General features: G+C 37.9%; 2 protein-coding genes across 2 annotated transcripts; both read left to right on the forward strand.

Annotated features, from left to right (window-relative positions):
• Positions 1-400: 400 nt before the first annotated feature.
• LOC125476924 (laccase-17-like) lies at positions 401-3365 on the forward strand. Its single transcript, XM_048583584.1, has 6 exons — positions 401-545; positions 753-904; positions 1005-1249; positions 1449-1577; positions 1664-2632; positions 3004-3365. Exons 1-6 carry the CDS (start codon positions 435-437, stop codon positions 3132-3134), a joined length of 1737 nt encoding a protein of 578 aa, XP_048439541.1. The 5' UTR covers positions 401-434; the 3' UTR covers positions 3135-3365.
• Positions 3366-4056: 691 nt separating this feature from the next.
• Positions 4057-7871, forward strand: LOC125476613 (probable protein S-acyltransferase 16). Its single transcript, XM_048582894.1, is given in 9 exon segments — positions 4057-4074; positions 4076-4101; positions 4103-4517; positions 5932-6024; positions 6104-6205; positions 6560-6637; positions 6718-6816; positions 6927-7022; positions 7335-7871. Coding segments are annotated over 9 exon segments (1023 nt in total). The 3' UTR covers positions 7431-7871.
• Positions 7872-14955: the final 7084 nt, after the last annotated feature.

The raw sequence follows: 14955 nt of genomic DNA on the forward strand, positions 1-14955 counted from the left end.
TCTCAAATCCATCCATTATTTTATATTCTACCAAAAACGACAGTCAAATTTTAACTTGACTTAAATACCCATGTAAAGTGCTGATAAACGAATACTATAATGTAAACTGCAAGGGGCATTTCAGTAACACCAATTGAGACCGTTAGGGAGACAATTAATTAATTAATAAACATAATTATCTGGCTTGACCAGCACTCTAAAGTAAAACTTGACCAGCAGCTCTACTCGTAGTCTGGTCTGATTTTAAACATGTAATTTGTTGCTGAAGGTATCTGCAATGAAATCTCACTGATTTTTTTTTTTTTATTACCTAATTGATTAAAAAAAGTCCTTATAAAATGCCTCATTATCCTAATCTTTCTTGCATCCTTACAACTCAAAGTCATCAGCAATTGAAAATTTCAGCAGATTGAGTGATCATTGAGATCAGAGAGATGGGTTCAAGTTCAATGGCAATCTTCTTTGCAGTTTGTGCATTTATATGTGTGTTTTCTGAGCCTGCACTTGCAAAGCATGCTAGGGTTACCAGGCATTACAACTTTAATGTATGTATTGCATTTCATTTTCCAATTGAACTGTATGGATACTTATGAACAACAATAAAGTGCCACTAAACCGTGGGTTATATACATTTATTTCAAGTTTAGTGTCTTAGTTTTATTGTTTGTTAAAAAGTTTGAAACCGGTTCTATTTATATAATATTTAATAATACCCATTACTTAATCATTTCTCTGTTTATTACGTTGCACAGATCAAGTCACAAAGTGTCACAAGGCTTTGTCAAACCAAGAGCATTGTGACTGTCAACGGGCAGTTTCCGGGGCCTCGGATCATCGCAAGGGAAGGTGACAGGCTTGTGATCAAGGTGGTGAATAATGTTCAGCACAATGTCACACTCCATTGGTACGAAATTCTTGTCTTGTGAACTTATTACCTTTGGTAGTTTTGCATAATATTTTTCAAAATTCAAATAATAATGCTTGAAATTTGGAGAAATTTGCAGGCATGGGATCAGGCAATTGAGGAGTGGATGGGCAGATGGACCTGCATATATCACACAGTGCCCAATTCAAACAGGACAAAGTTATGTCTACAACTTCACTATTACAGGCCAAAGAGGCACATTGTTTTGGCATGCCCACATCTCCTGGCTTAGGGCAACTGTCTATGGACCTATAGTCATCCTCCCTAAAAGACATGTGCCTTACCCTTTCCCCCAACCCTTCCAAGAAGTTCCCATCATTTTTGGTAATTAATGAACATTATATAATTTATCAATTAACTATAAATTGTCATTACGCCAGCAAAAATCTGTCGATAACATTGTTGCCAATGAAAGGTATCAACATGTTATCAATACATTTTTGACAGTATCAATGCACACTACGTACTCTTCAATGTCCTACACAAAAAATTTCTGAACCAAGAAATTTGTATTGAAATGCAGGTGAATGGTGGAAAGCAGACACAGAAAAAGTAATCAACCAAGCCTTACAAACAGGTTTGGGACCAAATGTCTCTGATGCCTATACCATCAATGGTCTTCCAGGCCCGCTGTACAACTGCTCAACCAAAGGTAAGTAATCAACAATTCCTTATGCATAATTAGAGCATTAATCTTGTGGATTATACAGTATACAATGTATCATATATTTGAAGCAGATACATACAAGCTCAAGGTGAAGCCGGGGAGGACGTATCTGCTGCGGTTGATCAATGCTGCACTCAACAACGAGCTTTTTTTCAGCATTGCCAACCATACCCTAACTGTAGTCGAAGCAGATGCAGTTTATGTGAAGCCATTCAAAACCCAAACTGTTCTGATCACACCAGGACAGACCACAAATGTGCTTCTGCTGACAAAACCTAAGTCCCCAAATGCAAAATTTGTCATGGCAGCTCGCCCATATGTGTCCGGCCCAGCTGCTTTCGACAACTCCACAACCACAGGATTACTGGAATATGAAATTTCTTCTTCCTCAAGCAACAGCAAGAACAATAAAAAACAGCTTTTCACACCAGTACTTCCAAAGCTCAATGACACATTATTTTCCATGAAATACAACAAGAAAATTCTCAGCTTGGCTAGTCCCAAATTCCCAGCGGCAAATGTCCCAAAAACTGTGGAAAAGCGCTTCTTCTTCACTGTTGGGTTGGGAATACTCCCATGCTCAAAAAAACAAACATGCCAAGGCCCAAATAATACTAGGTTAGCCGCAGCCATTAACAATGTGACATTTGTCCAACCCAATACAGCTCTTCTGCAAGCTCATTTCTTCAACCAACCAAAAGGCGTGTACACCACAGATTTCCCAGCAAACCCAGCAGTCAAATTCAACTACACAGGGAGTCCACCCAACAACATTGCCGTGAGCAGTGGGACGAAGGTGGTGGTGCTGCCTTTCAACACTAGTGTGGAGTTGGTTTTGCAGGACACTAGCATTATTGGGGCTGAGAGCCACCCGCTTCACCTACATGGGTTTAATTTCTTTGTGCTGGGATTGGGCTCTGGAAACTTTGATCCAAAAAATGACCCTAAAAAATACAACCTGGTTGATCCTGCAGAGAGGAACACCATCGGTGTCCCCTCTGGTGGCTGGGTTGCCATTCGATTCCTCGCTGATAATCCAGGTAATCTTTTTTTATCAATTAACTAACACATTATGTTGTTAGACTATAAATCTCGAGCAAATAGAATAAATTATCATCACTATAAAATTGACACAGTATCATCATAACCTATTTATCTTATCATTTTTTTTTTTTTTTGTTGTTGACAAGGTTATTAAGTTGGTCACTTGAGTTCATAAAGGTTTAAATAATGTGCTAACGTGGCAAAATGATTAGCCGTCACATTAAGGTTATGCAATCTGATTAATCCTATGATTGATAATTTGTTCCAACAAATATCAAGTATCTTTAAACTTGGGAAGAAAGTTGGCATGGAATTAGGGTTATGCAATCTGATTTGTCTCTTCTTTTGTATATGGTGATGCAAATAGGTGTTTGGTTCATGCATTGCCACCTAGAAGTGCACACCAGCTGGGGGTTGAAGATGGCTTGGGTGGTCTTGGATGGAAAGAGACGCAACCAAAAGCTGCCTCCTCCACCGTCCGATCTTCCCAAGTGTTAATTTCACGTTTTGCTCATAGATTTCTTGTGTTTTCATTTCATTCTTTGTGTCCAGTTGCTCCCCAGAAAAGGGATCGTAGTGGAAAAGAGTTTTCAGGCTTTTAGGTTATGCTTTAGTACATAGTAGTTTCCTTTTTCCTTCCCTGTGAAAGATTTGGGTTGGGTTTTGATTTGTAATGCCTTTCAAAAGTTGTAATATTCAAATGTAATAGAATATCAATATTTCTTTTTTAAGCAATGTCTGTCTCAATTATGGACTGGTTTCAGCTCAAGTTTCTACTTCATTCATGCACCTCCAACACATTAGTTAAATACTGAAATATTGGTTCGATTTCTATTGAATAATGGTAGGAACTCACATTAATTGACTTTCGATTGTTGATGCATATGAGCCTTATATTATGAGATTCACATGTATTTACGGTCTAAAATTACTCACGTGCATGCGGGTGACGAGTGGAAGCACTCATCTACATTTGTTTGATTCATGCAGTGTTTTGATTTTGTTTATTGAGTACTAATATTTTGGTGCAAATACATGAGTATTATGCGAGACTGACCAATTATTGTGAGATTTTTTGAGTCAAATGGTCGTACTGCTGCTTGTTATTACTAATTCACATATTTTTATTATAGGTGAAGATATAATTGATATTTGTATGGACATAGTATTGTACTCTTAAATAAATGCATGTGTTTTAACAAGAATAAATCAGTAAATTTCTGTATAAGTAACATTGTTAGTGGTGTAATTTTCAGTTTGTTGCTTAACCATCCCCCTTTGGGTTTGGTAATGGCTCGTCTGTGTGGTCCCTTGGTGTTTGTTTGTTTGTTTAACATTTATATACCTAAAAAAGAAAAACAATTGATCCTATGATCCAATTCCATATTAAACAAGGTCTCATTTGTAAGAAAGGTACAATATGAAGGGTAATACCGTAAAATCAGAAACGACCGGCACTATCTTCGGATTTGCAAAACCCGGTCACCGAGTCACCAACATCCAAATCCTCGCATCCTGCCAGCTGAAACGACACACCCCTTCTCCCCGGGAGACGCCGTCGTTTTGACGCCGGTGCCTCCGCCACCCCCGGAGAACGTTCCAGACACAATGACGCGAAGCCTCGGCTTCTCTCTACCCGTGACCGTCGTCGTTTTGGCAATCGCATACATTTACTTCTCCACAGTCTTCATTTTCATTGACCGCTGGTTCGGTCTCATGTCGTCGCCAGGTTTGATGAACGCCGTCGTTTTCACTGGCGTGGCCGTCATGTGCGTGTTCAATTACTTCGTCTCCGTCTTCAGGGATCCGGGTCGGGTTCCATCCACGTACATGCCCGACGTCGAAGATTCGGGTAACCCTATCCACGAGATCAAGCGCAAGGTATCGAATTCGTGCCTTTTCCAATCTCAAAACTGCGTCGTGTTTGTGCGGAACCAATTTCTCTTGTTCATTTCTGTAAAATTGGAATTTTGTGATTTTGGTGACGCCAATTTTCTGCATATATTTCGAATTTGTTAATTGAATTTGATTAATTATGTTAATAATATGGATTGGGAAATCAGGGGTTTTTTCTTCTTTGGCCAGAAATAGAAAGCAGGGTGCTTTAGTTTGGATTAACTTGTTAGACATTGTAGAAACTACGGAGGAGATAATAATATAAGAATTTAGGTTCTGCATTGGTGCTTAATTTATGTGAGCTGATTTCGAGTGGTCGGGAAATCAGCAAAATAACATATTTGTAGACTGTAGTAGGCAATTTGTGTAACGTCCTCGAGTCACTTTGTATCCTGGATTAGTAAAATTTGTAACCATTGGTTACGTATATTTGGTTTCGCAATAGAATCAAAACAATTAAGATGGATTTAAAAGGAAAGATCTATTTTTGATATACAGTGGATGAACCGTTGTTCCTGAAACAGTAAAAAAGTTTGAACTTTTAAACTTGTAATGAAGCTGCCCGATATGCCAAGGAACTTGTAGATTATGAGCAAGTAGATAGCTTTGGCGTGTATGCTCCACGCTTTGTGTCACCCTTTGTTCTCGAGGGTGGACTGTGTGAGTTTTGGATTTTGAAAGTTTGGAAATTGGTATACTGTAGATTGCAGTGCATCCATGTCGTGGTTTCTAATGTTCATTGCGAATATAAAGAAGTGCCATTAATTATATTACCTAACGAGGCCCTTAGGCATTAGTGAAGGTGACACGGGATGGGGTGGGTTGAGGTGGAGATAGGCCTCTGGGTATAATAAAGGGAATTTCACATAAAAGCTCTTGATAAGATTACAGTTTAGAGAACACCACCTCAAACCTAATATTTTAGAAAAAACATCCTTGCTTTGCAATGAAAGAAGGGCACCACAACTAGGAACCAATTAGAACATGACAAGTGATAGTTCGGTTTTTTTCCCCCTACAGTTGAGCTCTTGAAGTGTTTTCTTATAGAACTTTTGGTTGTTAGGGTGGTTTTCCTAATTTTCTAAAAAAAATTAGTATTATTGCATTATGTTTTAATAAGAATTTACTGTCCTTGCATTTCACTCCCTAAGATTTTAAGGTTACGTTCTGTATCTTGTGGAAAGATCCTGGGAATTTTGTTGCCTACTTTCTATTTTGTTGGATAAAGGTTCATCTCAGTTGGTTATCGAAAGTTGTTATTAATGTTGTTACTTAGAAAAGAAAATTAAACGTAGATTGCAAAAGTGCTTAGATACATGTAGTTTTTACTTGCAGCAGTATAGATTATAGAAAGTGGAGTCTTTGCATCTTAGATGACTTTTGGTGAATGGTTTTGCAGGGAGGCGATTTAAGATATTGCCAAAAGTGTTCTCACTATAAGCCAGCTCGTGCACATCATTGTCGTGTATGCAAACGATGTGTATTGCGAATGGTATGCTTTATCTATGTTATCCTTTGATGCCTTGTATGTCCTCGATAATGTGTTAACGTGCTGCCTCTTGGTTGTAAAGGATCATCATTGCATATGGATTAATAATTGTGTCGGCCATGCAAACTATAAGGTCTTCTTCATCTTCGTTGTTTATGCTGCAATAGCATGCCTCTATTCCCTGGTAAGTAATTATGTTATTAAATCCAACTGGACATTGGCATTTTTTTTCCTGACTGCTGTAATTGCTTGCATTGACTGCTGGGAATTTTCTTTCCTTTCTTGCATAGACAATATGCCTCTTTCTTTTTTATTATACGTTAGCTTTGCAGCCATAGAGGGTGAATCTTGTTGTAGTGAAAAGATAGTGAATGCTTAAGATATTATTTTCTTTCCTTTCTTTTGTTTATTTCATCATGTTTTTTTTTTTTTTTTTTTAATAAACGATATTAACTACATTAAGGGGGAGGGGGTGGGTTTAACCTCACATTGTTTATTTCATCATGTTTAACATTGGATCTACGGTTAAAACTTTCAGGTTTTGCTCTTGGGTAGCCTAACTTATGATCCTGAAAAAGATGACCAGGAAACTGGCGACTCTTTTCGAACTGCATATGTAAGGTTACATGCTGGGTTTATGTTTGAGCCTTGGATACGAGACAGCTTGCTAATCATTTTTCTCTTTTCAATTTTCAGGTCATTTCTGGGCTGTTGCTAGTTCCCTTATGTGTGGCACTGAGTGTTCTTTTAGGTTGGCATATCTACCTCATTTTGCAAAACAAGACCACGATTGAGGTTATTAGGAATTAACAAATTGTATATCATTGTTCTCTTTTTAGTGGCAAACCTGATTTAGATATCTGGACCGCTATTTCATAGCACTTTGTTTTCCTTCTTTCTGGCAGTACTATGAAGGAGTGAGAGCCATGTGGCTTGCAGAGAAAGGAGGGCAAATCTATTCCCATCCATATGATCTCGGTGCCTATGAAAATTTAACAACGGTATTTTCCCGCTTACTTTTATTTCGTGGTTAAACCTATGCAGACTCTTCATTAATGTTGTTTTTGTGGTTTAAAGTTTTAGTTTCTGTAGTGACAACTTGGATCATATTTAGCCTATATAGCTTCTCTACTCTGTTGAACCTAAAAGCTAGAGACTAGAATCATTATCTACTAGGCCAGAAGTGTGACCAAAAAAATTTGAAGTACCAACAGTGCAATCTGAATCTACTTTTTCAGTCTTATGGTAGAATTTGGATTTTTTTACTTTGTTATACAAATCGATTACATTCAAGTCATATTTGACTGCTGTAGGTACTGGGTCCAAATATCTGCTGTTGGGCACTCCCCACATCGGGACACATAGGATCCGGACTTCACTTTCGTACAGCTTATGATTACCCTTCCTGAGCATCGGCGTTGGAATGAATTTTTCCCCTGTTCATCATCTTGGTTGGCATTGGTGAGAAGAAGACTTAACTGTGTGGTTGGATTTCATGGTTGTTTCTACGAGGCGATTTTAGGGGAAACAATTGATTGTAGGTCCTTGTCAATAGCCAAAACTAATCGGTCTCTGAGAAAAACTAGGCTGAGGATGTGTGGGTTCGTTTTTTTCGCTTGTTGTCAGGTAGTTACTTTGAACCATAGTTTTACAGTTATACAGCATGGTCTCAGTTGATAGGGTTTTGTACAGAGAGGGGGAATCAGCATCCCAGCTTTTACCAGCCAAGGGCACCTTTTGTAGAGGAGACAGCGGGGTGTTTGTGTAACTTGGAAGAGTTGTAATCCTTTGTAACGTTGAAGAAATAAGAGAAATTGTGGTTATTAACTGAAACTGCTAGGATTTTTCAATTTCAAAGTTGCATTTATGGCCTCGTTTGGTGTCTAGAATGGATGATGATGGATAATCCGCTATATGCAAGGTATGTTAAAGGAACGAAAAGAAAAAATTGTGATCAACTTGAAGGGATTGGATAGATTTCTTGTCTGGAGAGAGAACGGTTTTTTTATTTATTGTATAAAGGGACAAACCTTATTCATGCGGTAGGTGATGTCATGGCTGTTTTAATAATTGTCTTTGCATTTGTAATATTACCTATTATGTTAGGAGTAATGTTAGAGAGATTAAATTTGATAAACCAAATGACATGAAAATTGATGAGTGAATTATTATTTAAACGTTAATAAACGTGTTCATTTTCTATTAGTGACACATAATTTAATTTACAAATTTAATTTTTCTAGAAAAAGATGGATCTCTCTCCTTTTTCTTCTTCGGTAATTATCTCTCTCCTCGTTTTTCCTACCTCTCTCACATTCTCTGTCCTTCTTCCTGCCTCTCTCTCCTATTTCTTATTCGTACTTTTCTCTCTTCTCTATTTTCTAGGTTTGCTAGTGTTTTTTATTTCTTTTATGAGAACAGCTGGAACATGTGATTTATATATATATATATATTTTTTTTTTTTTTTTTTTTTTGAAATTATTCAATTTTTGAGGTTTTCATGATTTGGGTATATAAATTTTGAAATTGATCTTGTAAAAATGCTAGAATTTTGAAACTTCTAGCAAAATTCTTGGAATTTTTAAACTAATTTTGTAGAAATGCTAGAATTTGGAAACTGATTTTGTAGAAGTACTAAAAATTTTGAAAATGATCTTGCAGAATTGTTGGATTTTTGAAATTGATATGCAAAAGAGTGGAAAATTTTGAAATTAATCTTCCAGAAATGCTAGTATTTTGAGACTAATCTTGCAAAAAATAATTTTACGGATGTAAACTTAGTTTGAAGTTTTTATAGATGGTGTCAATTATAGTTCTGGCTTGGTTAAGTAACAAGTCTATTGGAAGCGCAACTAGAATTTTAAAATTTGGGTTTGCTTGTTTTGTGCTAGGTTTGTTGGAGTTTGGGTTTTTGTATCTCCTTGAAATGATTCAAAACTAGTGGAGTTATATGAATGTATTCTGTGTTTTTGCCTCTATAGAAAAAGCTGTGACAGCCCGTCCCTGATTTTTCGTACCGTAGGGGTGAAATGACGGTTTTGCCCCTACTATGTTTGTTTCGTTGTGTGGTTGTTTTTGGGTTTTGTTTGGCTGATTGTGGACCACACACACACTCCCACACTCCTTCACCCCTTCCCTGTCCCTTTCCCTCTCTATCTCTCCCTTTCCTATCTCCATTTGTACGGACGACAACCAAAACCCTTGAAACCTTCACAGATCGAGGAAACAAATTACATATTCGTGCTCGTGAGGTCCTTAGGAGTTCAACCATACCCATTTCAGGTAAGGATACCTTTGTTTTCACGTCGAACTCGGGATCCCCCGATTTGGTCACTGTTCATGCACATGTTAATTCTTGTGTTTTTGGGAATTTCAAGCTTGTAGGAAGCTTGGTGAGGTCCTTAGGAGGCTCGGGGTGGTTCGTTTGAAGGTTTTGGACGTCAGGATCGTGAGTTACAAGTGTGGGCGGAGTTGGTGGTGTTTTCCGGCGAGATTCCGTGGGTTTTAGTGCTTGAAAGTGGTATGGATTTGTTCCTCTTGTTGTAAGCTTCATTTTGGTACCAATTTTGTGAAATTTGGTTGAAAAACGAAGAAGATACAAGGTTTTGAAAATTTCCCGGTTTACTGGCGTCGGCGACGGCGCCGGAGTTTGGGCGGAGAAGATGACGGAATATTCCTAACGACGTTAACGGATTCCGTCAGAGTTAACGAAATATTCCTGACGGCGTTAACTGACGCCGTCAATGTGCCAGGCACGTGCCTGCGTGTAGGCGGCGCGTGTGGCCGTGCCTTGGCCGGCGCGTGCGGCGCTGGAAAATTTTTCTAAAAATATGGGGATGTTCCTAAGGTTGAGTAGATCACGTTGGTGTATTCATATACCCCATTTGAGCTTTGTATGAGAAGTTATTTCGTAAGGTTGGTTATGTGCTTTAAAATTATCGTTTTTATAGTTGTTTCGCATATAGGCGAGACTTATCCCGGGGACGAGCGTGGTCACTCGAGGTAAGGGGGTTACGACCCTTCTACATACCAGTGAGTGGGCTTTTGGTTTTTCGTATATACCTATATACTTATGTTTTTCCCAGAAAGTGAAATGAAACGTTTATACGTTTATATGCCATGCATATTGTTTGCCCATTCAATTATGCATTATTAGTTGCATATATATGTGTGTGTTGGTGCTGCGGACGCACAGGTAAGTGCCAGGTAAGTTATGGTTTATGTTTAGGTCCAGTAGTGATTTGAGATGCATAAAGAGCTCATAACCTGCACCCCCGGTGTTAGTGCTCCCACCCAGAGTTGGGCACAATCCTTCACATGATGTTCACCTCCCACACCACACGCTCATCTTGGATCCAAGTTAGGTGCTCAGTCCTGTCGTGGAGACCACTTTAGGTGGTTCCGACTCGTAGGTGACCCATAATTATTCGCCCAGCCTTCACGTGATCGTAGCACTTGAGGGTACTTATATTACACCAGTCCTGTCATACAGAACACTTTAGGTGGTTCCAACTCGTGTGCAGGTATAGGTAGTGAGATGGAGATTTAAGCTCTAGATTCAGCCGTACAGGTCACGTTAGGTGACTCTGGCTGACAGATTACATGGCATTGATTTGACATTTCCTGAGCACTTGCATCCTATTTAAAGGCATTTGACATGGCATATTTCCGAGCATGACTTATATATATGTACATTCTATTTTCTGGGAAGTATACAGGTTTTACGGCGAGGGGTTAGAACTTTGTTTATGAAATGGTTTTTGAAAAGCTTTGTTTTTGCCCACTCACGCTTTTTGTTTTGCGCTCCTCCAGGTTCTAGTTGGCTAGCACTTGTGGTGGTTCCCCAGAGGATTTTTCCTGGCATATCTGACAGATTATCACCAATGTAGGACCACCTTTGGGTGTGTTTATGTAGTGTTGTTTCTCCCGGACTGCATTAGGTCTTCGTGCTCTGAACTTTGTTTTTCACACTTACGCTTGCACATGTATGTTCTTACTTTGTGTAGAGTTGGTTTTTATTTATTCGTACTTTTATTATTATTTATTAGCTTCCGAAGCACTATGCACATGGTTACGTCGCTTTCATGTGACGGCCAGCATGTCCTGATCTCGGTCGGGGTGTGTTAAAAGCTCTTGCAAATAAAAGCTTCAATAAGAAAAAAAAATCATAAACGAAATTTTTGTGTAATTTTTCTTATGGTATATATCATTGAATAATATAGAAAATGAATAAGTTGAGATGAAAAATAAATAATTTAATTGTTGAAAAAAAATAAAATTGACGGTTTATATGACATGCTTCGATCCCGATATTCCCCTAATACTAGGATGGGCACGTGCTGGCCAACACCCGAGGGTAACGAAGCCATTTTAAACGTGCCTATAAAGAAAATATGTAATTAGAACGAAAATGATGATGCAGGAACGTGTTCAGAGTTTACAACTAATTAAGAATAATATGAAAGAATTATAATAAAAAGGTATGAACGAAGGGAATGGTCATCACTGAGAAGACTTGAATATACCTATGTGAACGTACCCTGACGTTGGGATTGTGTGCCTTGAATCTAACTTCTGAGGGGGCCTAAAACAAAAAACGTGAGTGGACCCTAACTTATAATAATAATTACTAATAAGAAAATCATTTTCTTTTTTAACATACTAACCCCCTGTTTTGAAAATCCATATAGTACTACGTATAGTAAATTTTCTGAAAACTCTAGCTACCATGAAATCATTTGTAAAACATGTATGCATAAAACAATGCTCAGAGATGGTAGTGAAGGCAAATCCGTAAATCTCATCCATATTGTACTCTCTAGGGGTATCATAATCGCCCGAATGCAGTACCTGTCCATCACCCAAATGTGAAGTTGTATGACACTGGGTTACGCCAGTAAAGAAACATGGTAGGCCCCATCACTCGAAGGTGAAGCTATATGACTCCAAGTTACGTCGGAGAAGAAAATATATACATCACATACCGACACTAGTCATGGCTAGTGAAGCTGTTCGACACTGGTTTTCCAAGTGAAGTTGGGGGTATGTCATAAATATCTCACTCCTTATTCACTCGAAGGTAGTACCTGTCCATCACCTGAAGGTGAAGTTGTATGACACTAGTTACATGAGTGAAGAAACATGGTAGGCCCCATCACCCGAAGGTGAAGTTGTATGACTCCAAGTTACACCTAAGAATAAATATATACATAGATATCCCCAATTGTGTCATATGGCCATAGACGTCTACATATCCGTGTTGTGTGGATGTGATGTATGATAACCCACTAGATAAGTATTGAAAACATACCTCAAAAACTTATATCAAATCTGGAGCTCACAAGCTTAAAGCCTCATTTCATAAACCCATGACATCGTACATTCATAAATCCATAAAATAAAATCATATTCAAAAGCCATAGAATTTCATATACGAGAACCCAATAATTCATATCATTTTATAAAACATAAATTCGATAAATCATAAATATCCCATAAAAGCAATTTAATTAAATCATAAGTATGAAAATCTATAAAACATATTATAAATCATGCTCCATTCATGTAATATGCAATGCAAGCAAACCTAATATTTTATAAAAACATGCAAGTTTAGAAAGGGTCCACTCATAGATATTTTGTTACCCGGGGAACCACTGGAGCTAGCGAGGATGGAGTCACTTTCTATTCATGCACCTAACCACAATTAGGAACCATTTAGTAAAACCTAAATGATAGAATTTGGGAAAACGGACGACGAATTCAGATTTTTCACGTCGAAAAATCTAAGAAGGGACCTCGGGTTTTCCCCTATGCACCACCGCACGAGCCGCCATGAGGTGGCCGCCTAGAAGGCCATATGCCACCGCACGTGGCAGTCGACACCCCCAACTCATTGGAAAATTCAACAACTCCAAAAATTTGCAAATTTTAGAGGAATGAAGATCTCAATGAGAGGAACAACTTTCATACCTGGGTTGAAGTCTAATTCGGCCGGGAAGTGGCCTGAAAATCACCATAAACCATCGAAACCCTAGAAATGGGTAGTTATCGATTCGTCTCCTCAGATGCTCCACCGCCCCCAAACTTGTTTGGCATTTGTTCTTGGCCTCCAGGGAAGTCGAACCATGGTGATGGTCGACGGTGATGATTGTAGAAACGGCGAATCGCCGCCTTCATGAATTAGGGCCCAATTCTTTTGATTTAGGGGTGAAATGTGAAGAAGGAAGGTCGTGGTGTTAAATTTGGGTGGTGGTTCGACGAATTTCTCCAGAGATACGCCGTGAAAGGTGTCGGGGTATGCGTACGAATAGGGTCAAAGGGAAGGGACCGGGTTCCCCTCCTTCTATCATCTCATCCCTCATTTCCCATCCTTGCTCTATCTTTTGATTGGTCAACATCCAACACCTCCTTCCCGATTAGGTAGCAAACCCCCCTCATTTCTCTCCTATTCTTTCCATCACAACCACACATGTGGCACCAAATTGATGGTCCAACAAAATCTGGAGCCTTCCAAATTTATGGTCAAATGACCATTTTGCCCTTAACTTCATTCATTAATAACTCTTTCGTTATAACTCCAAATTACGTTCTGCTTGCGCCCACACGTCCGTAATGCTAAGTACTACAAGAATACGCCAATAAAACGAATATTACATGACATGACAAGGTGAACAACAAAAGTCAATGCATTTGCCTCGAAGGGCATTTTCATAATTTGACATTTTGAAATTATAAAATTCATAATATTTGGGGACGAGTCGTTACACTATATGTAGCAATTAGTCTAATTAACATTGACGTCATGCCCAGTTTTGTGTTAGGTACATGCAAAGGTCTTTAGGAAATGCTAGCAATCTTCTCATTTACTGACTTACCTTTTTTTATTTCTACTCATGTCACATGTATTCCATTAAGGCACAATACTAAAATTTAATATTTTTTTAATTACAAATTACAATTTTAATTATACTAACTACTACATGCCCACACATAAAGTGTGTGTGAAACTTTGTACTTACGTTTTTTAAATTAAAAGAGGAAGGAAGAGAGTGAGATTGTGAGAGAGAACACGGGAGCAGGGAGGTAGAGAGGATTTTTTTTTGTTATTTATTTATTTATTAAATTAGAAATGATAAAATCATATGTGGGCGAGATTTAAACAAAAAATAACAAAATTTTGTTTTATGAAATTACGTTACTGTCCTTAACTTTTTTGTTGTGATTGAAGACAAAAATATATTTTCATCTTCTTTTAATTAACAAAGAAAGTTTCATTAATACGTAATTTAGATAAAGAAATAAAAAAAATAGTGAGATTTTAATATAGATATATTTTTTGGAAAAGTAAGTGTTAGTAGGTCATATTATTAATGGTTAGGAAGAAAAAAATCGATAAATATAATTACTATAAAGTATAATCATGATTGTTTTGCCCTTCCGCTACCGCACCTTCCGCTTTAATATAATTAACATTTTAATTTTTAGTGCTAGTGAAGTCGTGACAAATACGAAGGTTGTTATCAGCATTGCTGCAAGTGGTGGTACGATTTGATTAAAAAGTTGGTGCGTTTGTGTAAATAGTGCGTAAATAATGAGGCTAACTGAAGCAAGGATGTTCGCGCCAAACCACGTGGTCTCGCATTGGCTCTATCCGGCTCAGCATCCACCACGCGAATCCCATGCAAAATGGAACACGCGCAAGAGTAAATCTCCCTGCCTGGATTACACGCGCTACCTTCTAACCGTTTAAAGTTTCTGCTGTAAAAAAAGAGAGAGAGAGAGGAATATGCTTTATAATAAAAAATTATAACTCTTCATTTTGATTTTTGACATTTAAAATCAGTAGAAGTGATTTCAAATTTTATCAATAATTTTAATTATTTCATGAAAAATTATGTTAAATAATGATCAAAATTACAAAAAAATCATCAA

Source organism: the organism of the source record quoted next, unplaced genomic scaffold, assembly GCF_019419815.1.
Source record: "Pyrus x bretschneideri cultivar Hongxiangsu unplaced genomic scaffold, Pyrus_bretschneideri_v1 Contig2, whole genome shotgun sequence".
Taxonomy (NCBI): domain Eukaryota; kingdom Viridiplantae; phylum Streptophyta; class Magnoliopsida; order Rosales; family Rosaceae; genus Pyrus; species Pyrus x bretschneideri.